Below are 27,391 nucleotides of genomic sequence, written 5' to 3'. Positions count from 1 at the left end.
TTCCTGCCTCACACGCTCAGATTGGAGCTGCCCGGTATTGATGCAATCAGAGGTTTGCATCTGATGCACAGTTGGCTGTGGAAATAGGAATCCCCCCCCCCCCTCTCTTTTTATTTATTTATTTCGGCATATGTATACGCAGAGACATACACACAAACAAACAGCGAAAGGCGAAAGAGAAAGCGACAAAGGGCGAGAGAGCAAAAGTAAAACCATATTGGATGCCATAGAGAAACACATTGAGAGATGTATAGCTTATATCCATAAAGAATATTGAGCAAATGTGATCCATCTCTTTGCAAGTCAAATTACCTTATTCTCCTCCATTCGTCAAAGGCGAGGGTGGAGAAAAAATATGATTTTCCTCATCGATTGAATAACAAATGTGAGTGGGCCCCTGATGAAAGATGCATAGGGTGCCACGGCCCCCCTTAGGAGTGATCTTATTAACCCCCAGACACTTAATTTAGCCACTGACCTCCCCATAACCACCTCCCCATAACCCCCCCCCCCTCCCCACACACACACTCGTACATAGTCCAACTCCAACTCCACTCCAGCACTTTTCTCAATCACAGCCTCCGTCAGATTCAGTGTGTCAGTTTGGGGTGGCGTGAGCACTCACATGATTACCATTATTATCTATCAGCTCAAGGAACTGGCCCGCATCCAGAGCAACTCACACATTCACTTACTGCGAGATTATATGGATCTTTACTGATGCAATTGAGAAGATGGTGGCCTTAGGGCACTCCAATTACTTTGGCCTAAAATGTTATTCTGGCGTCTGCTACCCCTTAAGGCAGAGAGGTAGAGCCTCAGGCACGGGAGGAGAGGGAGATGATTTCTATTAGTCAACAGTGCTTCCCTGGTCCCACTAACTGCATCAGTGCTGCATCAGCACAGTCTTCCCTAAACTGGTTAGCGTTCCAGCATTGAGCACAGCATATTATCTTGAATTTTGATTACCCCGTGCAAACGTATGTTTTTGTTTTGAAGCCTAGAAATGCTGGTGATGCACGGCAGTATAAGTTGCTTGGTGATACAAATGTGTTTGTGTGAGTGTGTGTGTGTGTGTGTGTGTGTGTGTGTGTGTGTGTGTGTGTGTGTACACACAACACTTGCTCAGTGGCACTTTGAAAAAGTTCCAAACCATTTGCCTCAGACGCTGCTAAAATAAGTTTCTCACTGACTCACTCCCCACTGTCTGTCGGCGTTCGTGTCTTTTCTTTCTCAGCATCACCATGAATACAAGCCTCTCTGTCTGCCTTAGTTAATGAAATACAACAGAGGAGCAGAACTAGAGGTTCCCATTAGTCACCAGCTGTGATTGGAGCTAGGAATATACAGTCATGTCAACGTGTCTGGGCAGGTTTTTCAACAGTACAGACCTTTTTCATGAGAGTGGGGTTGGTGACCTGAGCGCGCATATCAAAGCATGCACGATTCCTCTGTCTCTACCTCTCCTCTCTTCAAGGACACATTGCAATCATTTCTTCCTCTTTTTTCCCTCAAAGAAAGTTCAAAGTGATTGTAAAATGTCATGTCAGGATGAAAAATGGATTATCAAGCGGGAGAGAACCGTGGAACAACAATGAAGGACAAATGTCAGGACTCTAGGCGACTTCATCACTGAAATATCTTTTCCTCTTTTTGTGTCTTAGCCTGTATGATTCTATTATAATCAAAACAGAGTCGTGTGATGGGGGCCAAAAAGTTAAGGTTGATCAGCTCTCCAGGGTAGTTTTGTACAAATAGGCATTCAGCAGAATTTTACCAAAGTGCTCAATACATAAATCTTCGGTGCCCTTTCAAGCACAAAAGCTAAAATGCACCCGACTGTAGTTAGAGATAGATTGGAGAATTTTTTTTTATATAGACTGGGGAAAAGTTTGCTTTAGTTTTCATCACTTCATATTAAGTGGAGAGGTTCATCTATGGAAGGGTGGACATATCAGCAAAGCCCTTAGGAGGATACGTCACTCTAAAAATCTTAGAACCCTAGAATCTTAGAATCTTAGAAGTAAAACAGTTTATGGACTAAGATATGTGCATCTCTGAACTGCCTACTCTTTAATTCTTAGAACCTTATGGACTAAGATATGTGCACATCTGAACTGCCTACTAAAACACCTTATGGACTAAGATATGTGCATCTCTGAACTGTATTAAAAAAATTCCAAGCTTTTTGCACTAGCATTTCTTCCATCTCTCTTTGCAAGAACATTTATTTTGGCTGATTTTCTTTCTGTAGAAGGTAGCTGTTAATTCACATTCTCCATGTGACAAAAAAAACTATTCCCCAATTGAAATGGATATATTTTTACATAATTTGAACACAGTTATGAATCTTCAAAAGTAGCACACTTTGCTCTAATGGTACAGACTAGCAATAACTGGCTTGTCATAACAAAAATATGTCCCTGCTGTGATGCAGAGCAGAGCAGATACATTTGTGTGTGTGGGTGGGAGTGTGTGTGTGTGTGTGTGTGTGTGTGTGTGTGTGTGTGTGTGTGTGTGCGGGGGGGGGGGGGGGGGCATTGATGTGAAACTGAACATATCATAAGTGTGTTCATTGGCGTGTGTGTGAATGGGTATGTATGTGTGAGAGCTTCTGTTTGTATTTGTATGTGTGGGTCCATTAGGAGGCATGCTTCCCTCCACAGCTCACTGGCCACTAAGCAGGCTTGAGAGATGTAGCTGTGGACTGATTAGATATGTCAGTACAAGTACAGGCACTCATGTGGAATTGGGTCTGGGGATAAGGGATGTGTGTGTGTGTGTGTGTGTGTGTGTGTGTGTGTGTGTGTGTGTGTGTGTGTGGAGGCACCTCTTCATGATGAGATGCTCAGCTCCCCGAAAGCACAGCAAAAAAAGGAGATCCTTTTTAAATAGGTATCATTAGAGCTTCACAAGCCTGAACCAAAAGTAGCTAAAAGTAGCAAGGTTTCTTTGGCACCAGATTTATGGCAAAACCACTTCTTCAGCCTTATGCTTATTTCAAGTGCCAAAGGGAGACTTTAATCACTGCAGGGGGGGGGGGGGGATGACCCCTTGCTATCAAAAAAGCGTCATCTAAATGTTATTACAATGGAGATTTTTATAGGTTCCGCACCGCCAGTTTTGAGACTAGCAGATGCCACCAAATCGTAGCATGGAGCAGCCAGCCGAAATCAGGCTCAGTTTCTTATTGTGAAACTTAAGTATGCTGATAATCAATTACATATGCTGATATAGGGCTATAGGCTATAGGGAGGGGTGTAAGTCATGACAAAAGAGCAGCTACAGCGATGGCTGTGCCTGAAAAGGTTAGCAAAGATGCTACAGATAGATACATTTGTTGAAATCTGAGCAGAAAGTGGTATGGTCTGATGTTCCTCTTACGTCTCTTGTTCCTTTGGGTTCAGTAAGCTTGATTTTCCATCTGCTTCTGCTTAGGTTGTTGTTGCCAGTAACAATCTTCAGACATTTTGATGCTATATTATGCCACAGTCAATTCCAAAGTCATTTTAGTCTGTACCCATTATTGCAGTTAGACTGTGGAATGACAGAGAGTGGTGCTGGCACTGCTGATATTACATATTTCATAAGAGTCAATAGACAGGACTGGAGTGAATTGATAGGGATCGTGGAGGTTTGTGTCTGCTAAATAACAGTATGTCCACTTTGAAAGAGTGAGGCATGTATAGGGTGTTGGTGGCACAGTAGTTAGCGTCGCTGCCCTCCAAGCGTTCAGCCTGGGCTCGATTCCCACCCACTGCAGGATGTCTATGCATGTCTGCTGAATACCGGACCTTTACATTTGGGAGGTAAAGGATGACCTGCTAGACCTGATTGGTCTGAACGGCTGTAAATACACAGAGTATACACTCATTTGGGAGGTAAAAGATGAGCTGCTAGACCTGACTGGTCTGGACGGCTGTCCCATTCTCAAAAGGACACAGAGTATACACTCATTTGGGAGGTAAAGGATGTCCCATTCTCAAAAGGACACAGAGTATACACTCATTTGGGAGGTAAAGGATGTCCCATTCTCAAAAGGACACAGAGTATACACTCATTTGTCAGCTGTTGATCATGTCTTACTATGGCTCCCTCCCACATGTAGCAGGTGAGGAGCTCTAGACTGTTCATTTCCCCACAATGTGCCTCTGTCAGACCTGCCTTAACTGGAGAGCATCCTTTTCCCCTCTTCCAGAGAGTGTGTGATTATGGCAGTGGTTGCTAACGGTGTGATGTGTTGCAGACCAAACTGTCCAAATAAGGTATTATGTATTTACGCTGCCGCAATGGCAAAGCCCCAAACCCAGAATTATTAAAACTGAATCCCTGAGCTTAAAATGGGATCAGACCGTTTTTCCCTCCCATGGACAGACAAGGTTTTGGCAGGTCAAGCCAGTCGCCTTGCGAATCACCACAAATCTCTGGCAGATTGAGTGTGGTGCAAAGCTGTACACTCCACTCTGCTGCCAAAAAACCTGAGCGGGTCTGGTCCGAACGGCGGTTGCCGGTTGCGGAGTATTTGTAAAAAAAAGATGACACCCGTGTTATAGAGTGCACTTGTAAGTAAGATGCATCCGAGACTTGGATCCAAAACAACATGACAACTTTCATGGGCGCTGTTATTGAGCACCCTCTCTCTGGTCTCGTTATTGCACGCTCAGAAAGCGGAAAGTAGGACGATGCATCAGCTGCCTCGGGAGGATCGCAGCACACCGTTCGCATCCCTCTCCCTGCCTCTTTTGTGTCTGTGCCAGCCATGCCCAGGACTAGTTTTTTTCTCTCTGTGCCGTATCACTTTTCAGTTAAAGGCAATCCGCTTTAATGACATGGCATGGTTTGTGTTTCTTATTAAGATGGGGCTGAGATAGGCTTATTGTTGCAAATGTAATTAGTTGTAGGGAGATAAGTGAAATAGCTTGGAGTGTAATAAAACCGCAGACACTTTATAAATTTGTCCAACCGTCTTAGAAGGTAGCTTGTGTTCCCTCATTGTAGTTTCCACTTGACTTGGTAGGTTTACACAATAGAACCATAAACATTACTAAATACATTTCTGAATTATACTTAATAAGGTTGCTTTTAGTTCTAACTTTTCTATCTCCCTTTGCATTGATTGGAATAATATAGTGTGAGCCCAGTCCAATTTGATATACCTATGCTCCCCTTTAAAGAAAATGTTAGCGAGGTGACTGAGCACAAAGAAGGACCCGGATCATTCATATTTTGCCTTTTACAGCCGACACCAGTCCATCTATCTCTTCCGAAGGCTGAGACCTTTCTTACGGTCTCTGTGGGAGCGAACACGACTGCTTTATCATCCAGAGCTGTGCCCACTGCTCAGAGTGGCTCCGGTGCATGGACAGCATGCCACTAGCTGTCACAAATCTCTCTCTCCCTCTCTCTCTCTCTCTCTTTCCCTGACGGTCTCTCTCTGTCTCTTTCTCTCACTCCCTGGCCCAGACGTGAAATCAATGGGGCCTCTTGAGACCCTCCATCACCCAAAATATCTGCAGTGTGATGGCGCGAGTGTAGCGCGGTCGATAAGAGGGTCTGGCTTGCCGAGATGGGAATCGTGTAGAGTATACGAAAAGGACTACACCAGGAAGACATATGAGTCTCACTTTAAAGAGAGGACTCTTCTCTTTCTTAGTGCAAGGACATGTGATTGGGGATTGGAGAGTGATAGAGATAAAGACAAAGAGAAGGAAAGAGAAAGAGCGAGAGAGAGAGAATGAATGATAGAAATGAAGAGAAGGGAATCAGGGCACGTACGGGTCTTAACACCAGCAACTCCCCGGAGAAATAAAAGCAAAAATGACTAATCTCTTTCCCCCTTTCTTGTGTCCCTCTCTCTGACAGTGACAGACTGCAGGCTCATGCTGGACGGCCTGCAGAGATACAGCCCCATGCCCATGTACCTGCCCGTCCAGTACCGCGTCCTCAACGCTGAGTCTTCCTTCTTCCTGAAGGAGGCCAACCAGGACATCATGAGAAACTCCAGCCTGCAGGCCCGCACCGAGCTCTTCTTCATCCAGCAGGCTCACAGGACTCCGCTGGTCAACGCCAGCTACGGGCCCTACACTGTCCAGCAGCCCGTGCCCATGGACCTGCTTGGGCCTTCCCAGTTTGGAAGCCTGTCCTCGGCCACCGCCTCAGCCTCGCCCTCTTCGCCGCCCCTCTTCACCTTCAACTGGAAGGTGCAGACCTACATCATCAGCGAGCGCATCTACCCAAGCTGGCCCAAGGTGCAGGTGCTGTTCTATGTGTCGGGCCGCGACTGGGACGACTACACCGCCGTGGACCGGCTGCCGTGCGTTCGCATGTTCGCCTTCTACGAGACCCAGGAGGTCCGCGGCACGTGCCGACTAAAGGGCGAGCTGGGCATGTGCGTGGCCGAGCTGGAGCCGCTGGCCAGCTGGTTCAGCCCGCCCAGCGTGGTGCCCGGCAAGCAGCGAGCCCCCGAGCAGGCCGAGGGCACCCCCGTCGAGCTCTACTACATGGTGCAGTTCACCGACGGCGGCGAGTGCAACCCGGAGGACTCCCGCAAGCCGGCGGGCATCCGCGCCGCACCGCAGCCCGGGCCCATGGGCTACTTCTCAGGCCCCACGCCCATGCGGCGCATCGGGAGCGTACGCCTCTACCAGCCCCTCTCCGAGCTGAGGCTGGACAGCACGTTTGTGGTGATGCTGCCCTCCAGGCCCATGCGGCAGAGGGAGACAGTGTCAGCCTTCCTGGCCGCCTCCACCCTCTCTCCCTTGGACATCTTCACCCTGAGGTGAGTGCCAGTATAACACAAGGCATGTCAGAGCCTCCCCTGTTGTTGAAGCGAGCCATTTATCTTCTGTTGTTGTAATTTTCCTCTCATGTTTTATTTATAGAGTCCTGTTTTCGCTTCTTTGAGCAAACTCCAGCCAACTCTGCGACAAGCCGATGTTTTCTTGTTTACTTACCAAAACTGATAGAGGTACAAATGAAGAAAAGAAATTAAGAGGCTGTGTGAATTGATAGTTATGTCTAACAATAGATGCAAAAGACATATTAATGCAATTCTCCGTTCGCTCGGTTCAGTTAATCAGAGATATGCTCGGCTGCACGCGCAGGTTTAACCCAATTTAAAATGCACGCATTGTGTTGTCACGTGCGGTATGTCTATACATTTTTTTATTTACTGGGCCATATGTTTAAACACTTGAAAATGTAATTCCCCTTTCGAGCTGACACTACAAAAGGAAGGGACATTTTATTATTGATTCATTGAGCGTACAGGCAACTAATTAGATGATTTTTTTTTTCTTCTGGCAAAAAAAAAACAAACAAAAAAACATGGCGACCCTTGAAGATCCTTCTCCGTGAGTGCAGGATGCAAATGAGCATGGAGGCATCAGCAACTGGTGCGCCGGCCGCTCCGGTTTTAAATCATGGGCGGATGAAATCCTCTCTCTGGCTCTGACTGATGCTCTGACAAAGGCGCGCTGCCAATCTGTCACCCTGGGCGAGCAGGGTATTAGGCAAGCCTTACTGCTTTTTCCTCACATGAGTAATGATGAAGTCCCGCTCAACTCGGCACTGGTGTTAGTTTGGGGGTTGCCTCTGTTTATTTAGCCAGCACTTGATGCCTACGAAGATGCCTGTTTTTTTATTTATTCCTCTCCTTTCACTCACTCTCCTTGCCCAGTTGTTTCTGTGGAATGGTCAAAATGTTTGTGTCGTGCCGGAGTGCTAGTCAAATGCGGACTGCTTTAATCAGTAACAAGAAACCCCGGGAAGCGTGCCTTGTTTGTTCTTAGTTCTGACATCTGTGGTGGTTTTAATGTGGTTAACGGGCCGTTTTAAATTAATGCAGTATGGTAGGTGCAGTGCAGCAATGGGCTTATGATGTGGGGTGCCAGGGAGGATTATGGGCTCCTGCTCAGCTACTTTGCGCTACGGCTGGTATGTGTATTTGTACCTTCACTCGATAAGATCCTTGAAAGGGATTTGTTCTCGTTTTTCATCGTCCGGTCTCACTGGTTAAACGTCTTTGTGCACGCTCCAAGTCTCCAGCCCCCAGCAGAGATAGGCACGGCTCCGCTTTCTGTGGGCAGGGCTCCAGGGCCGCCACCGATTTTTGCTGTTAGCAGTGGTCGTCTGAAGCCTGCTGATACAGAGTGATTTTTTTCTCTCTACAGTAGTGTTCCTGGCCTGATTAGGTGTGTGTGTATGCATGAATGTATGTACGTGTGTGTGTGTGTGTGTGTGTGTGTAAGTGTGTGTGTGTGTGTGTGTGTGTTTGTGCGTGTGTCTGTGTGCGCACATTTGAACCAGACTGCTCCATCTCCCCACCTGCCCTCAGGATAAGCCGCCCCCGGCCTGGTCCTCCTGGTGTTTCCACAGATATGAAGAGCGAAAGACAGCCAGCTCTCGCTGCCGCCCTACTCCATCGCCTGCTCATAACCACCAGCCCAGCAGGCAGGCTAAGCATGCCTCAGAGCTCTTGTGGAGTGTTCCCTGTCAGACAGCCATTCAGAGGTCGTCCAACGTGTAGCATAATCAGAATTTTTTAATTTTTTTATTTGAATGTATTTACTAGTTTTGCACCACCGCTGGTCTTTTTCCTTCACGCGATTAAGATGTAGCGCTGTTCATAGAGAAAAAGACAAATGGTTCGCCTTTTATGGAACCCTGGTGGGAAAGTTTATATGTGTTCAGCTGCAGGGAGATTTTGTAACTTCTGAGAAAAAATGGTGGTGACTAAACATTAAAAAAAAGGTGTAAAAATGGGGTGTTGCATTTGCCAAAGGCCCAGCCCAAGCTTGTCACAGAGTCACCATGACCATGAGTTGTACGAGGGGAAAATTCCTCATTGTTGTTAATAGGATTACGCAGCTGCATTTGTCTTTGTGTATCCAATGGGAGGTAGAAATGGAAAGTATTACCTTTTTCACCGCATGTAAAAAAAAAAGAAGAAAATGTGCCCCCAGGTTACAACAGCGAGACTACTCTAGCAAATGCCATTAGAGCTGGCATTTCAGCTCTTTCCTTTTTTTCCCCTCACACAAGCTCAGCACACCAATACACTTACACATGCTGAAGACTACACACAACGCACGCATGAATCTGTGCGTAGGTTAGACCAGCCTCTCCCCTCACAGCAAGTGGTGCACTGCCTCTTACCTCATTAGCGTATCAGAGAGCAGTAACAGGTTGAGATGGGATTTACACCTCATTCATAATGTATATGGTATCATGCGCGCCTCCTGAACAAATTAACACCCTTTCAAAGGATAAATAGCCCCTCCTGTATTGTAATTTTTGACTACCCAATTTCACACGTTTCTATCAGTCCCTCAAGGGCTCCTGTTAATGAACACAAACAAATAATCTCTTTTTTTAGAGAGAGAGAGGGAGAGGGTGCTTTTGCCTCATCCTGTGGCATTGCATGGCTTTTGAATCGTTCTCTTTTAGGAAATGTCCAGAACTGAATAAAAAGGGGAGCTCCAGGTTAATCTGGACATTTGTTCTTTTGACACCTCCAATCCCAGTTCATTCTCATTCCATTCTACAGTCTTGAGAAATCCATCCTAAATCCCTCTGTTTAAGATGATTATACCCTCAAGGTGAGAGGGGTGAAGAGTTGAAAATGACATTTTCCAGAACTATGTTATAATTAGTTATTTGACAAAAAAGCTCTTACACTTCTCTCTCTCTCTCTCGTTTTTTCTCACTCTCTCTCTCCTGTCCCTCAACGTCTTTCTCTCCACCATTTTCATCTGAATTTCTCCAGCCATGTATTTTTCATATGCCCCTTTAGTATATATATATAAAAGGATACTCCTTGTGTCAGGAGGGCTCCCTGTGAGCCTGGCGCGGGTACCAGAACAGAACTGAACCTGATTAACTTGCCACCGCAGCTTATCGAGCGAATCCTCCCCATTCTACCCTCTTCCCCCCTGGGGTCGCCCCGCTCCTGTTTACTTTGAAGGCACAGACGTGCTTCATCTGGCTATTAATAAGTAATTAATGATTTGCATGCAGAGGGAAACTTGTTCGCTCGTGAATGCTAGTTTGATTCTGCTCGCCGCGCCGCCTGCTTCCACAAAGCAATCAGCGCGACGCCTGCAGCGAATAATCTCATCGCACACATTTCCGCCTAATGATTTTTAATACTTCTCCTCCCATGACTTCGCTTGCTTGGCAGTGACAGACGCCTGTCAAGAGCAAGCAGGGATGATGGGAAATGTATGTCGACTTTCATAAGTTTGTTTTGCCTTTAATTTATCTATTTGGTCCAAAGTATTTGGAAGGGATTCATGACAAGACTTTTTTTTTACATTTCCAAAAGTATTCACAAGTAAGACATCAACATACCTAAACAGCAGGGGAAAATAAATAATACATGAAACTGTGAATACATATTCTTCTCAGTGGAGTTTGTGTTGTCATACTTTCAAGTCCAACATATATTGGGCTACAATAATACAATGTTCTGTATACTATGTTCTACATATTTCTCAAGTAGTTTCTGGCATTATCCTGTATGAGAGAATAGGTAGCACTTTTGCCATATTATACAGTCGCGTTACTGAGCAGACAACCTGCAGAGAATTTAGTTCTACGACAGTTGTTCTACGTCAGTTCACATATCACAATTTCTCACTCAACTCTTTTTCTTGTTTACTTGAAGTTATGAAAGTCCACAGTGTCCGAAAAAGCCTGGGAGATGTTGAGGCATTGTTTTTGTGCTGTCCCTCTGAAGTCTCGTGCCCTGGCTGGATGTGCAGACATGGCAGAGTTCAGTGCTACAAACAGCCCGTGCAATGCTAAGGTCAGGTCACGTTTCCCTTTGGGAGATCCCTGCTGTTTCTCCCCCACGGCTTTGACTTAACTTTCTGTTGTTTGTGATTCAGAACCAGGGCCTCTGATCTCGTGGTCTCTGAATCGAGGATGACATTTCCCCCAAAGCACGAGACTCTGCACTCCAGCTACTTCTTGACTTTATTTCATTTCCTTTGTTTTGCGCCTGAGGACGCGCCCATTTGTCCCCGTCATTACAAGCACGTCAACAGAAGCTTGGGATGTTGATGATGTTTAGCCGCGTGGGTGAGAGAGAGCTCACAGAGCGTCTTTCGCCCCTTAGGTTAGTGAAAGTCGGCTTTTGTTGTGCCTCAGTTCGTGTGCCGTAGCTATAGCAACATTCAGTGAGTCAGGTGAACAGAATTGTACCCAAAGGGCACGTATGCAATACTTTGTGGAGAGACGCACTGCTGGAGTGGTTTGTAAATAAATGCAGCGTTTTTATTGTGTTTATTCCCCTCCCGGTAGTGCATGTTGAACCACGCAGGGTTGGGATAAAAGCCATTTTAAGATGAAAGGCTTCAACTTAGCATCTGAGGAGAGGTCTCCTACAAGGAGAATAAGCGATCAGATAGAGCATCAGATGAGCTCGAAAGCGCCTTGACATTTTGCTAAATCTCCCTCTCTAAATGGTTCCCCTGGGGGGAAGCAATTGGGAACATTTTCATACCATATTCTTTACCCCCAAGTCGCAGCGATGGCCTCATTCTGACCATCAGTTGGTGGGGGCTTAGTTGGGGGTGAGGCCTTGATCTCCCCCAGCATGCGTTTGGTTTTTGGAGCGTTGCCCTCACTGAAGTCTGTGGGTGGCTAAGCCTTGATCTGCTCGCTGCGTTGGGTCTCTTGTCAGGTCAGATAATCCTGGAATCATCAGATAACAGCGCTAGCATTGATAATCGCTAAACTGTGTTGATCTTACCCCCTCGGCGCACATTTATGCACATACAAAAATATCGCTAAACGAATATAAAAAAAAAACGGCAGAGGAAGAACATCACATTTGTAGCCCAGAGCTTATCTAGCAAAAAAACAGAGAAGAAAGACCCCTAAAAATGCCTGCTGAGCTGGAGCTTATACCCCATGGACCAAGACTGGAGTGGGTACCCTGGGAGAGATGGAGACAGTAGGAGAGAAGAGAGAGAGAGAGAGAGAGAGAGAGGGAAAAAGGTGTGGTTGTCTCCAAACTCTGCGACAAGGCATGTTTTGTGTGTGTGTGTGTGTGTGTGTGTGTGTGTGTGTGTGTCTTACATTCTTTCTCCCATCGCAGTGTAATGTGCTCTGAAAGGCACAGAGGAACAAAGGCAGAGCGAAGCATTTGGAGTCTCTTCCGGGGCTGAGCTGATACCAAAAGCTGCCCAAATGTCTCCTATTCACGGCCATCTCTCCTGGGATGTCATTTGTCAGTGCTGTCAACTCGCAGAGATCACGGCGGGTCCCTTTCGTATGTGCTTCGTCTCTCTGGGTCTCTTCCTTTCTGTGGGTTTGGTTTATCTACATGTCTTGTTTTATATGTATGGATGTCTTGTATATGTGTGTATGGTGCGTGTGATAACATACATGATTATTGATCCATGGAGAGCAGATGCATTGTTAAGACACAAGAGCTGTAACACAGAGTTTGATTGTTAAAAATCCCCCCCCCCCCCCCCCCCAAAAAAGAAAAGAAAACAAGAAAAGAAGTTCAACACTCCAGTAAGTCTTCAGTCAAACGGTTAAAACATACATAATTACAATCCAACAACGTTTTCCCTCCACGGATGATATAAAATAAAAACAAGCCAACAGCAACCGCCATGTGTTAAAGTGCGAATGCACCTACCCAGAACGCTGATGCTGTGGCTGTAGCTGGGCTGTTGTTTGTTGTGTTTGATAGCCTCTGAAGTAAACTCTGAACTCTGCTGCCAAGGGACAAACAGGTGGAAGCTGACCCACACATATCCCCACTATACACAGTCACAGAGTGGTATCATAAAATACACTCTCTTATAAGGTCATGTCAACTATAAAGCACACATACTAATTCCCAATCCCACTGTTTGTGTATGTCTGGATGGCTGTATCTCTCTTACACACACACACACACACACACACACTCCACACCAACATCAAGTTAGAATCCTGTCTGCTTGGCCACCCCACTCTACTTGGTTAGATGAGTATGAATCCTAAACTAGATAAGAGTAGATGGGAGTCTTCTAGCCCGTGGTGAGCTCTTAAAGGGTCCTCTCGCCTTCGCCTCTCAGCCCAGGGGATCCCCTGCCGTTTGACTACTGTACCACTGCTTCTATTTCTACTTTAGCCCCCCTGGGCTTGCAAAGGCCGTGACGAAGACGAGAGCAGGCGGTCGAATGAAGGCAAGCAAATTGAGCAGATGCCCCTGTGGCCGCTCCTCAGACAGAAAAACCTTCAATCACAGAAAGGCTAGCTGACCCACAGAAACCAGCCCAGGTACAAATAACCCCACAACATCCTTGGGGGAACAATCATCTCTCGGGCTGATCTAGCACTCGAATGGATTAGGCATCATTCGCTGGCCTTTTGTCACATGGCTACATGAGGGGGCCGCTACTTCATGCTTAAGATGAGGTTTAATACCTTACAGCTGGTTTTTTTTTGTGTGTGTAATCACACGAGGCATGAATACAGAGCGCTGGCTGGCTAGGGAGTCGGCTTCGCCTCAAGGCTACCAACTCACTTTTGCAGCATTAGTTCTGAGGAGTTCTGAGGAGTCTGCTTTGGTCTCTGTAAATATCTCCAGGCGGAGTAGGGAGACATGTAAAATGTAAGCTGAGCTCAGGGCGCTCTGGCAGCAAATACGTGATATTGGGGGTGCAAATAAGTTTGAACGGCGCTCGTTGGGGGTGCCATCTTTAGAGCATCCTGTGCTTAATATCTGCGTGCGTGGAGAATTGGACTCACTTGATAAGAGAACAGACGTACGGACGAACGGTCTTCCGCTATTTTCAGACAGCTCTCTTGCTTTCCACAGAGTGCCCGCAGATACATCTTCAAACATTAAGAATGCACAAACACCTATGGTTAAGGGCTGCACAGTAATCATTGTGAGCACACTTAGCGGGGCAGTACATTACGTTTCTGGTACTGTGTAGACGAGTTGGAAAAGTTTAATTTTGAGTAAAACGGTTGAGTACATCATTTTTGAAACCGAAGTTGGTATCAGTGGTCTGATCAGGAGATTCCGGAAATGTTTGGATTGGATGAGACCGCAGAAAATCAAAGAAAGGAAATCAAAAGAAAAGTTTCTTTTTTTTTTAAGTGTTAGATGCTGTGAGTGCCGTTTCATTAAATATTTTTCTGATAAAAACAAACAAACCAACCGACTTCTTGGTGAGTAATCAGATAAAACCTGAGAAGTCAGTAAATTACTTCAAACATCAAATTACAAAGCAATTCTTTCCCCCACAATCTAAGGCAAAACTCGATGGCACTTCAGGAGGCAGAAATTCTTTTTTGTTCAAATTACATTTTGTGTTTCTATATAATCATATTCTGAGTGTCAAAGCAGAAGATCCAGAAAAGTTTTGAAAATGTTGGAGGTACTTCAACTCAAACCCATACTGTTTACTGTGTGTAATGTGTAATGTACTATACAATTATATTAAAATAACACATATGTAAACAGAATAAATACATGCAGTTGGGTTTACATAGAAGTGTATTTAATATATTTAAGAAAATTGATTGCAAGATCAGTGATCCAAGCAGCTACTGTCAGAGAGAGAGTCAAGTCAGTATGTTAGTATCTCTCTCACTGCTAAGTAAGAGAAGGAAGAGAAGGCTCAGAGAAGGAACATAGTTGCACAACTTCAGCACAAAGTTAGGGGCTTGTCACCTTGTGAAAGGGCACCTTCATTTTCCCCATCTCCCCAGTAGCATTCCTCTCTCTCTATCTCTGTGTGTGTGTGTGTGTGTGTGTATGTGTGTGTGTGCGCAGGTGTGTTTGTGTGTGTGCAGGTGTGTTTGTGTGTGCAGGTGTGTTTGTGTTTGTGTGTGTGTGTGTGTGTGTGTGTGTGTGTGTGTGTGTGTGTGTGTGTAAAGACGTGCCTTTTCCCGCACCTGCTGATGTGACTGTTCAGCGGTGGCCAGCAGCCCCAGTAATGAAGTGCAAATCAGGATAATATGCTCACTGATGCGCTGGCTTTTAAAGATCAGCCCAAATTGATTTAGGCCCAGCTCTGCTGAGGCATTAACAAATAACAAAATGGAATATAGCAAATATATGTGCCTGGGCACAGAAATGTCACCCCCCCACCCGACGCTCCTCAGTCCCCTTTGACAGATGCAGAGAGCAGGCAGGTGAGAGGTGGTACAAGTAGTACTCTCAGAACCAGGCAACGGGCTGCATCCAAATTACTTATTTAAAAGGAAGGAAGGAAGAGAGAGAGAGAGAGAGAGAGAGAGAGAGAGAGAGTTGTGGTGGGGAAGGAGGTGCGGAAGGAGGTCAGGTATTGCTCTGTATACCTGACCTCCTTCCCCACCTCCTTCCCCACCACAACTCTCTCTCTCTCTCTCTCTCTCTCTCTCTCTCTCTCTTCCCCAGGGATCTGGTGCACGCGTGTGAAGGCGCTGAATGTGTGATTATGCATACATACTGTACATATTGTGGCATATTATCAAAACGTATTATGGGTTGCCATCAACCTGATGAGTTGTTATTGGTTATCAATAACATTTCAATATTCACCAACCACAGGGGTCATCTAATTTAGCTCAGGTCAGCTGATGAGTCAGTGGCAATGCCCTTTGACCTTCAGGCTATCGGCTATGTGTGATAAATAGGCATTAAGTCAGCTTGGCTAACTGTCAGCTTGATAAATCTGTCATCTTGATGAAGGGTCCATGAAATGGCAGAGGTGAGTTTAAAACCTCCCCCTTGCTCCTGTTTGCCTCATGCAATGACTGTAAAACCCCACTCAACTAGTTTGGGTTCTTCAGGCCCCCTGTGTGAGAAGTTCTTAAGTCTGAGGATCTTTACAATTAATGATCTTATTACACCATAATGAATAGGCAATGAGATGTAACCATCCGGATTAAATTGTTTCAATGAGTGAAAAGATTAATTATGACTGTTATGACTTGAATGAAAAAAAATCGTGTTTATTTTATTATCTCTTTATTTCACTGACATGCATTGATGTTCTTTTTCTTATCATTTCCAAATCAATAATGGATGCTCTTCAGATAAAAACCCTAACAGCTATGACTAAAGCTGGGCTGTAAATTATGCTTATCTAAGAAATCAAAAGCTAAAACATCCTAATCAGATTCAATTAAAAACTATTCAAATTCGCATCAGCACATTTGTGCACTTGAAGCCGATTTATGTGGAAATAACCCGGTAATGTGCAAGAAACTCATTCATTGCTTGGGCTCATATTTAAAATTCCATAAGAATTTAAATTTAATCTCTCTCCCAAGGCTATTGAATTTATATTGAATGCAGAGCATATTTTTGTTAGCCTGCAACATCAGACATGCTATAGCATTAGCGACCCTATTCTCCCCAGCCATGTTGGTTAATACATCCACTGTGCTATTCTTTAGGGAGTAGGCTAAAAGCTAGCCCAAGATTGAGTTGGTCTCCAAATGGTTTCCTGCATTTATATTTTCCAGTTTAGTTGTGTGTGTGTGTGTGTGTGTGTGTGTGTGTGTGTGTGTGTGTGTGTGTGTGTGTGTGTCTCTCTGTGTGTGTGTGTGTGTGTGTGTGTGTGTGTGTGTCTGTGTGTGTGTGTGTGTGTGTGTGTGTGTGTGTGTGTCTGTGTGTGTGTCTCTGTGTGTGTGCATTTGGGATAGTGTTAACAGCCCTTTTCCTTAAGCCATGACACTATCTTGGCTTGTAGTACAGTTGTAGAAGAACTCAACATGAACCAATTTGCCTGTGCAGTCAAATGCAGAGTCAGGCGCCCTCCTAAGCTGCACAAACACAGAGAAATGTGAGTGCGGTTTACACACGGCTTCCTCTCAGCCGCACACATAGGTGGAGTGTTTCTGAGACTTTCTAAGACTATCACTTCATGTACATGTTCAGTTTTGCTTTTACTTTTCCCATAGAAAGTTTGTGACCTCTGTCCAAACCTGCAGACAGACAGACAGTCTGATCTTGCCTGCTCTGACCCAGTGAGGCCGTCAGCCTTCCCAGCCTGCCCCACGCTCGTGGTCCCCCTGGCTAATCCGCACTATGGTCTTCCCCTGATTACATTGCTATCCCTCATGCAAACCCTTCTAAATATTGGATCTAGTCTGGATGATCCACCTTAACCTAACATCCTCCATAAAAAATATGAATTTTGATCTGCTTGATCTGAGGCCCAGGTCAGGGTGGACTTAGCCCAGAAAAGACAGGCATTCAGTCCAGTCGTGTTTGGGCCCGATCCGTGTGAAAGGATTGGCACTACTGACCCCCAGAGCCAGTGGCCCCTCCACAAGAGTCTGCCCACAGTGTGCTCTGCCATGTGGCTTGGTTACTATAGATTTACAAGTGCTGGCTTTCATAAGCCCCGTAAGAGCATGAGCCTTGGTGAATCTGTATTTTTGTGTTTCTACCCACCCCTTCTTCAAGGTTATCGGGTGTACGATTTCTTAATCCTTTAATGCAATGCAATGCAAATAACCAAGTGACACACTTTTTGTTTTTACTGGTGATATTTTGTACCCTCCTGCCAAGGCAGGTTGAAATGAAGAGCAAAACATACGTGTGTCGCACATGCCCTAGACATACATCAGAGACTGCTGTTTAAAGAGGAGTTGTGGTCGAGACTCCAAACCAGGACAGTTATTTTTTTATAAGCCCCAGCAATGCACCAGGGAGCCATTTGGCCATCGTTTAAGTTTGTCATTTCATCGTAATGGGAATGTTGCTCTGCCGAGACCTGATTTTCTAAATCATCCCGTAAATCACACCGAGTCCTTTGGGAGAGCCTCTCTCATTAACGGGAGCAAGGAGGCAGCAGTTGTTTTTCTTCTCTTGAAGTGATGATCAGTTGCATTACATTTTTTAGCAATGCTTTCGGAGTAGGTTTGTACAGCGTTGCTCCGTCTCATTTCTTTTCAACCCCACTGACTGCTGAGTGACCTGAGCAATTGACCATGTGAGCAGCACCTTTCGCCAGAACCAGTTAAGAATTGGTCCAGTTATTCTTAGATGGAATTGAAATTTTAATAGCAGAGGTTAGGCATTGATTACTGCTCATAAGGCCATAAAACTATAAAGACCACGCTGATGAAATATTGGGCAAAGCCGTTCTTTATTTTGCCAGTTTCTGACTCAGAGCACAAATATACATATTGAATAGTCTGGACGGATGGTGTGAATCACAGGTGGGTCTGACTCGCCCTCATATAACTATACGGCACATCTCCCTGCAAACAAACCTGTGTAATGTCACTCTAGTGGTGTGAAATAGTGAAAGGTAGTGTATCTCAAAGTCAAATATATTCACTATTGAGTGGAGAGGCAGAGGACGGCCCAGACTACAGCATGCGAGCCCTAATGCGCTAACAATGTTAATTGGTTACCTAGGAGTATTATTAGGTATGATTGAAACATCTGTTGGCTGAGTATTTTTGGAATTCAGCCCCTGCATTGTGATTAAAGTGGTGGATGACTATTAGCCTCGAGCAGACTGTGAAGTCCCAAAAGTCAGTCTATCCAAAAGGCCATGATGAAAAATCAGGCGTAAAAAAAAAAACAAAGACTCTTCTGGCCTTTTTTTTACTCTCAAACTCTTTCATTCGTTGACATTTCATTACCTTGCAGAGTAGCGGTGCATTCCACTCCGGTAATTACATGTTTTCATATTTACTCAAACAGATGCTGCTATACCCCTTCTTTCAATCACCATCTGGTTTCCATAGAGACCACAGCATCACAGTTAATCTTGTGAATATCTTCTTTTTCGCCAGCCTTAATCACAAGTTTTATGCCGTGGTCCATTCTAGTGTGAATTTTCCCCGCCACAATAGCGCAGCGGAACTGTAGACATATGCCCTGTCTCCTAGCTGAGCTGCTTGGAGAGTCTCACTCACTTGACCTTGCCACATTTATGGCCCTTCATGTCAATGATTTCACAGTCAGTCAAGGCAGCTGATACGTACAGTGTATCAATAACCAGCAAGTCAATAGACAGAGCCACACAGCATTTACTCAAGAGGCCAGAATGAAACAGTTCAAGACAAGTCAAAGAGTTTATTGTCGCATACACCAAATTGCTTCAGCGTAGCGAAATTCTTAAGACCAGTTGTGTGTGAACGTGGGTTTTTCACACACTGAAATAGACTCAGTTGATGAGAGCGCCCCAAGTGATTTTAAGTCAGTAAGATTCATTCAGTGTATTTACGGTAATTCACTGTTTTTTTCCCACATCAATGAGGACAGTGTTTCTTTTCATCTTAGTCTCTGTCTGGCAGTGATAATATATTTACCCCTGTCTTGGGCAGTTGTTTTCACCTCTGTCTGCTATGGCCACTAAGCCTATTTCTGTCTGTGGATGTATGCCTGCCTGACATAAGATCCTCTGTTGGTCTATTGTTTTCTTTACAATTACATGAGTATAGTGTTGTTCAGTTTTCCAGTGTCCCATTGTTTTGTCTGCCCTTGTGTGTGTGTGTGTGTGTGTCGTGTTTTGTCTGCTGATGCGCGTTCACAGGGCAATGCTGGGCTGTGCGTGCTGAGAATTAGGGTGTGGCTCTGAGCCACAGTACAGTACAGTACAGTACACTCAATGCATTTGAAAACCAGCTCTTCAGTTCGCTTCGCCTTTAGCTGAGCTTATGTCTCTGAAGTTTGGAAAGAAATAAACCCTACAAAGGGGGAATTCCATTTTGATTACAGTGATAGACAACTCTCTCTCTCTCTCTCTCTCTCTCTCTCTCTCTCTTTTTCTCCCCATCTCTCTCTATGTGTCCCTCGCTCATGCTCTCTTTCTCTAATATCTTTCTATCTATCTTGCTCTCGCAGTTCATTTCACCAGTGGATCCCTGCTCCTGTCCATTCCCCTGCTTTGTAAGCCTGGCTCCACACAGCCCCCACTCTCCTCCATATCAGCACACAGGAAACCCAATCCCCACCCGTGCACCTTAACCCAACTCTCTGCCCTTTACATTCCCTTACATTCAGGTTTTTACATAAGATTGATGTCTCTCTTCCATTTCTACAGGTTTTTACATGTACCTCTCTACTCACAAAGTTCATTTTTCAGAAAGGCCGAAAGAACTAAGTGGTTTTCATTGCTTTGCGTAGAGGAATTGCCGTTTAACTGGTCCACTTTAGCTACCCCATTCGCTTTGATTTATATGGCCAATCAATCTTCAGGGTTTCGGTGCCTTACACTTAATGAAATCGGATGTCAGGTGAAAGTCTAAGTTGTACAATTATGGTAAAGCAAACACCAGGAGTGAATGAAGCCCCCTGCAGAAGGTGTGCCAGAAATATATATATATATGAACACACTTCAGTAATGTTTGATCTAAGGACGTGACCTGGTTGATTGGAAGCTACCTGCCATTTCAAGTTTCTAAAGTTTTTTGGCTGACCTCTCTACCAGACATTGTTTTGTTCTCTATTTCTTTTTTTGTCCTCTTCACTGAATATCTCTGTCCGCCAAATGTTCAAACTGTTTTTGAATCCAGATCAGATCCTGCTCCAGGCAAACTGCATCACACATGCATGGAACAAGCATCACAGAACTCAAGAGAGAGAGAAAGCAGAGAAAGAGAGTTACAGAGAGAGAGAGAGAGAGAGAGAGAAAGCAAGAAAGAGAGTTACAGAGAGAGAGAGAGAGAGAGAGAAAGCGAGAAAGAGAGTTACAGAGAGAGAGAGAGAGAAAGCGAGAAAGAGAGTTGCAGAGAGAGAGAGAGAGAGAGAGAGAGTTACAGAGAGAGAGAGAGAGAGAGAGAGAGAGAGAGAGAGAGATTAGATCAGAGAATGGACAGATGATGTGCCTGCCCATGCAATATGTAGGGCCTCTGTGGCTCTCCGTGCAAGTCTGTAATGAAAGAGTTTGGCCTTGATGGATGGACGAGGAGACCTCGCTTCTCGCCTCCTGATATCTTCCCTTTGAGACAGCACTCGAGTTTCATCTTTTCGCCCTCTTCATGCCAACTCACACTCACTCGCTCACTCGCTCGCTCACTCACTCACTCCCTCAGTCACTCTCCATCTCTCTCTGCTATAAGCACTCAACACACATGGCTCATGAGTGTGGCTAGGCCAGTTAAAGACTTGTGTCTGAATAACACATTGTTGATGGAGTGGCATGAAAAATGTGTGACCCTTGTAGAGCAGTTCAGGTACTCCATCATCCGTTCCCATATTCATTCACGCAGTTGCATGTGAATGCAATCCACTACTGCACAGGCTCACCCTGAGGTTGCTCTATTTAGCATTGCATTAGAAAATATTACACAGTATATCTTTACATCTTGTTTCCCTAACAACTCATTGTCTAGCCCTTCTCTCTCAGTTCAGTAAGCTTCATTGGCATGATAAAAATACAACTTTTCATTGGTTAAGCAAAAGATCGTTCAAATACTGATCACATAGTGAAGTGTCCTTTTCTACTTCTTTCTGTTCATCCTTTCAAGGACATCTTTTAGTTACAGGTTCCTTAGTTCCGTATATTTAAGTGTGTACACGTTTATGTTGTGTTTTCTTTTCTGTGTGCATTATACAGGTAAATGGCTGAGTCAGGTCTCATGAGTTTCCCCATTGCCCCATATGTGTTAGTTCTGGCTCAGTCTCAACCAGCTGGTACCACTGCTGGGCTTTTTAACCGGCTGAATTGGGCAGCAACATGCTGATATGGGCTTCTGTCTCAAGCATCGCATAAGACCATTCCAAAATCAGATTCCAAATTTTTCTTTGGCTGTTACTACTGAGAAACAGTACCGTGTAATTGTCCATGTAAAATATTTTTTATTTGATAGGGAAAATGAAGTGATTTGTGCATGGATTCAGAGACACTGTGCTTGTCTTCAGTGCTAAACCGTTTAAGAAGAAATTAAGGGAGTCTGTTCCCAAATTAACGTACATTAAGGATATTGCATAATTTCAGGGCAATTTTAGATTTAAAAAAGCATATTTTAAGTTTTTGTTCTTGAGGGGGAGCTTTTCTAGCCTTTATTCGATATGACAATGAAGATACGACAGGAAATTAGTGGGAGAGAGAGAGATTTTAGGGAGAAAAATTACCTTAGGCCGGAAACAAACCTGGGTCCTCGTGGGTACTAGACACGTGTATGGTATGAGATGCCAACGCTACCGCGGTGCTATGACGCCCCCCGTGTTTTAAGCATTTTTAAGGACTATGTTTTATCATGTACCATTCCAGACAAGCTTTTGTCTGAAATCCTGCATTTCTAGTGATGAAGACGGATACAGATAGAAAGAGGGATCAGGGAAGAAAGAGATAAAGAAAAAGAGCTTAAGGGAAAGCCATATTTAAATTCATTCTGGGTTTACTTATGAGACAAGCTTGTTCATCCCCCTCCCCTCAAAAAACTGTGGCTCACGCAACTTGATATCCATCCACAGAAATCAAAAAGAAACCTCACAGCACCTCGCCCAATAAAAGAGTCAAGAGTTGCTCATGCCTAGAAGACGTGAGAACAATCCGGAACATGCTTTGAATGAACGCAGAGGGATTTTTTTATTCGATGTCATTATCCACAGTTACACGCCACTGGGCAGTAAGTGGTGCCTGGTGACTCACTGTGACAGCGGGTGAGTCAGTGAGGCTGCGTTCGCTTCACGGCGAGATGACACAAGGTATCCAGAGAAAGCAACCAAGGTTTTGATCAACTCCAAAGTCATTAAGGCGACAGAGACAAGAGAGACTCTCTGGTGTCTTTGCCACAGATGTTGAGAGGGGGAGACACAGCACGAGAACAAGAGCAGTTCAAAGTTGCGCTCTGCCACACGATGTGCTCATCCATCGGTTTATCGTTGTCGTAATGGTGAGAAACTCTGCATGCAAGGTTGGATGAGGGCATAGAGGACAACCAATCCATTATTGACACAGTCAAGAAGATATTTTTAAGTGATAGATGGAAGAAATGTAAATTTTTAATGGCTTTCGTTTGGCCCCTCATTGATTTCATTACTTTTGCATCACAACTGACAACTGATTGAGACAATTTTATTCTTTTGGGGCAATATAAAGGAAATTGAATTGAACTGCAAATTATGCACAAGCAGAAACATTACTGACACACATGGCTAGGGATTAACTCTCACAAAACATTAAGACAATGACTTCTTCATCATAAGGGAACAGGTTATGTAGATTTCAATTATGTAGATATTCATCGAACAGTGAAGGAGTTTAGTGTCCTGCAATCACATAAAAACAAAGTCTGTGACTGTCATGAGCATGCATACTCCTGCACTGTGCAGAATCAGAGCAAATTGGTGGGAGTATTGTGAAACACACTAACCCAATACCTGTTGCCTTGATAGGACATTATCCCTCTTGCTTCATTTATGGACAGTTATCAGCTTCTCAGAATCAAGTGGAAATCCTTTGAATGGAGGTGTGTGATGCTGTGAGAGCTGGCCGGGCCCAGGGCTCTGTGAGTCCTAAAGCAGAGCGGGTCAGGCTCCTGTCAGCCGACTGCCTTGCAGGGTCCACACCTCTGTTCCAGCTGGTGACAGCAGCGAAGGAGAGTGAGGGGAGCAGTGGCGACTTTGCTCGCATCGATTGGCTGTGAGCTGCCTCTACTTTCTCCATCAGTCTCATTAATGGGCTCCATTAGCCCTGCGCGGCGGGTCAACGTGGCCTAACTGACAAACCCAGTAAACACAGATGCCCCTGGCAGGCAGGAGGCGATTAGCATCTCACGGAGCGCCGTGGGAAGGGGATGAGCGGACGCTCAGTCAGAAATGGAGGGGCTATTAGAACCCACTGAGTGCTCTCGGGAGGCAAACAAGCAAACCAAATAAAAACGTGTTTGTTGTGAGGAGCTTAACCCATACACCTCAATTTGGAAGAACACAGCCTCGGCTGACAGGGTGTCTTGACACTATCTGATGTTACTGAAGCTCAGCTACTGACAGAGGTAGGATTAGGAGAGAGAGGCAGTTGTCTGAGACGTCAATCTTAGGCATACATACTATACACTTTGTAAGCTTTGCTGCAGCTGTTGGTATATTATGGAACATTCCGGACCGATTTTTATAGAAACTTTGGCTGGAGCGCAACAATTCACAGTTGGTCTTGGCTTTGTGACATCACAATACCTGACACTGTTCAGAGACTGGTGCCGTTGTTTAGAGCCTCGTAGCTATGTTTGGCTATTGCTCAAGGCATTTCCTTTTGTGGAGTGTGCGTGAGCAGTGAAAGTGGTTGGCCGGCACTCAGTTGCGTTGAGCGACAGTGGCGGGGCGCCGTGTCGAGGTGACTAAGTGTGGCTGTGTTTTTTGGCCAGCGTTCACAGCGTTCCTCTTATCAGGGAATCTCAATTGAGCCGTGCTGGATGCTCGCAGGACGGATATTACTGTCACCTTGCTTCCCAGCAGGAGCAAGCCCAATCATGAACTCATTATTTGGGAGGGAGAGAGAGAGGAAGCGAGAGACAGGATGTTATGGAGAGATAGAAAGAGAGACAGACAGACAGATGGCACAGATGGGTCAGATGAATGAACAGAGTGAACGGAAGCGACCAGCAGACAGAGGGAGAGAGTGGAGAGATGGAGAGAAAAGGAGAAACATGGTGAACGAGAGGGGAGAGGAGAGGAGAGGAGAGAGAGGGGGAGACAGGGAGAGACAGGGAGAGGCTAAATGCATGGGTAGAGATTAGCTTAGTCTGGTAAGGACCGTGAATCCGACAACGTTAATCTCATTTCCCATTTGCCGTGTTGTCATGCCCCAATACGTTTAACAAGGCCGATAATGAAAGACTGGCATCCGACTCATTAATTAAATTAGCCCTTTTATCACAGCATCTCCTCTCGACCAATCATCAAAAACTTTTTTTCTCAGCCTCACTTTTCTCACAAGTACACACACACACACACACACACACACACACACACACACACACACACACACATGCAGACACACACATTCCCCAGGTGACATGTATTCCTGACATAAGTTATTTTCTAATTCACTTGTGCCCTTGGGTCTCCCAGCTCCCTACAGAGACAATGAAGGCAAATGTGTCTTGGCCAGCCAGACAAACTCAATCGCCCTAACAGGTTTTGCCTTGATGGGATTCACCTGCTGGGCTGCAGGAAATGAAAGGTGTGCTGCGATGTTAACCAGCCCCGAATGCAATTTAGCCTAGCTGAGCCGTTGGCTAATTCATTAAAGCTATTTGGCCAAAATAATGTGTTTTTCTTTATTTAATCCCCCAGCAGTTTTCCTTAGACGCTGAAATGTATTAAATTAAATGTGCTGGACTCTATGCATCGCAAAGTAGCACTCAAAAGACACTCTGTTGTGATCATGGCCTGTGCTATGCAGACAGCATGTTCATTAGAAAGGTGTAACACTGACAGTAGGTACTTAGGAAGTAGTTCCATGTAGGGTTCTCTCCAGTGGGCTTCACATTCATTAAGCAGTCCAGCAGGTGTGGTTCTTACACTACATCATTACTGTCTGTGACATCCCTCTCTGTGTGTGTGTGTGTGTGTGTGTGTATGTGTGTGTGTGTGTGTGTGTGTGTGTGTGTGTGTGTGTGTGTGTGTGTGTGTGTGTGTGTGTGTGTGTGTGTGTGTGTGTGTGAGGGAATTGTAAGAGGCAGAATAGATAGGAATAATGTGTGTGGGTGTGTGTGTGTGTGTGTGTGTGTGTGTGTGTGTGTATGTGTGTGTGTGCAGGTGTGTGTGCAGGTATGTGTGTGTGTTTGTGTTTGTGTATGTAGATGTGTGTGTGTGTGTGTGTGTGTGTGTATGTGTATGTGTGTGTGTGTGCAGGTGTGTGTGTGGTGGGGGTGGTCACTCTTTCATTCACCTTCCTGAAAGGTCACTGTTGTGGAGGAACAGACTTCACGCACCACCTCCATCGGCGAGCCGTGAGCAGCATTCCAAGAACATCCTCGGTCTGTTGGCCCCCATTATCTTTCATAAGGGCGACCCGCGGCAGTAATCAGTTTTAAGGAGAGGGATGCATGTTGTGGGGGAGAACAGAACACCTCTACCTTCTGGGTTGGACTCTTGGGGTTTGATTCATGGGCATTTTAAAATTCCTCACTTGTACGAGTTCCAGAGGGTCAAAACAGTGGTAGTATGTCTCTTGAGTTTCCTGTGTTTCTGTTTAATCAGAGCTCAAGCACTAAGCACTAGACACACTGGATCTTTAATTAGGGACACGTTCTCCTGTCTTTGCTCAGTGTCATCTCATGGCAGGCCCCCCTTTGACAATGAGAAAGAAATTGTGCCCCCACCCCCTCCCAACACCACGGTGCAAAGATCATATATTATCATATATATCATATATTACCCGTTTTTAATTCAAACAGATGCCCATCAGCTTTTCTTTAGCAAGAGCACAGCCATACTAAATTTGACCAGAAGTTGTATGTTACGGTTTCTTCACCCTCAACCCATGCCCCCTCTTACCGCACCCGCCCCGCAGTTTAGGCACCACTGTCTTTAGAGTAATGAGATTAGCTGCCTTATGCTGGAAGGGTTAGCATATAAGACACTGCACTTAACTGCTGCTTTTGATCTTCCCCCTGTAACAAGTATGCACTAGCTTTGGCTTGAGGACTCATTTAGCTCCGGTCCTAGTAGAGGAGCCATCATTGCTACTACTGTTTGAGTATCCTCCTAATGCCCCAGTCCCATTACAGCTCACACATGTTAAATGCACTGCGGATGAACAGCACAACAAATAAAATCCCTCTTGTTTTTCTTATAGCTGAGGGTGGGGTGGGTCCCGTGATGTTGAGTTCTTCCTCTAGTCAAACATGTTTGTGTTGTGCACGAATTAGCATGTCAGAGTTCACCTGACCCGGCCTTTTGGTGAGCAGCAAAAGAGGAGCTGGTGGAGAGTGCACATGACAGCCTAGCGTGACCACAGCTTTAGGTCTGCATCAGACTCTCGGGCATGGTTTCTCTCTGTTGTCTCCTATTTTCTGTTGATATTTTTTTGTAGTGCATATTTCATACTGTACAAAAAAGGAGCCAGAATTGGCCACAGTAACCTAGTATAGTAACCTAGTACAGTAACCTAGTATAGTACACGCCATTTGCTTTGCTTTTTATTCTCTTGGAGCTCCAAACCTCTGCACCTTAAGCATAGCTCCACTGAAACCCTTTCCACTCCTCCATCCCCAGTCCCTGGCGCAGCAGACAGAGGCTCCTGTCTCTCCCCATCTTCCCAGGCAGGCGGGGGACGAGACGGCTCTTTCCCTTCCACTCAGCCAAGCTCTACATCAAGCCATCCACCGCCTGCCATCACGCTGGAGATCTTTATAAACGCGTCCATTTTGATTCCCAGCCCGTGCCATCATGGCTCATCTCTCCCCCCCCCCCCCCCCGCCACCCACACTCATTTCTGAATCCCCTCCTGCCCATTCTCCAGGCACGACT

At 45.3% G+C, this 27,391-nt stretch overlaps 1 protein-coding gene across 1 annotated transcript in view; it reads left to right on the top strand.

The window, feature by feature from the left end:
• si:dkey-112m2.1 (transmembrane protein 132D) overlaps positions 1-27,391 on the top strand; it is a 125,261-nt gene that overhangs the window by 33,021 nt on the left and 64,849 nt on the right. The window contains exon 2 of the mRNA XM_031577647.2: positions 5,863-6,778. Within this exon, the coding sequence (XP_031433507.1) occupies positions 5,863-6,778 (916 nt within the window). The remainder of the gene's footprint in view (positions 1-5,862; positions 6,779-27,391) is intronic.

This window comes from Clupea harengus, chromosome 12, assembly GCF_900700415.2.
Source record: "Clupea harengus chromosome 12, Ch_v2.0.2, whole genome shotgun sequence".
Lineage (NCBI taxonomy): Eukaryota > Metazoa > Chordata > Actinopteri > Clupeiformes > Clupeidae > Clupea > Clupea harengus.
This window is presented reverse-complemented; position numbering and strand designations above follow the sequence as displayed.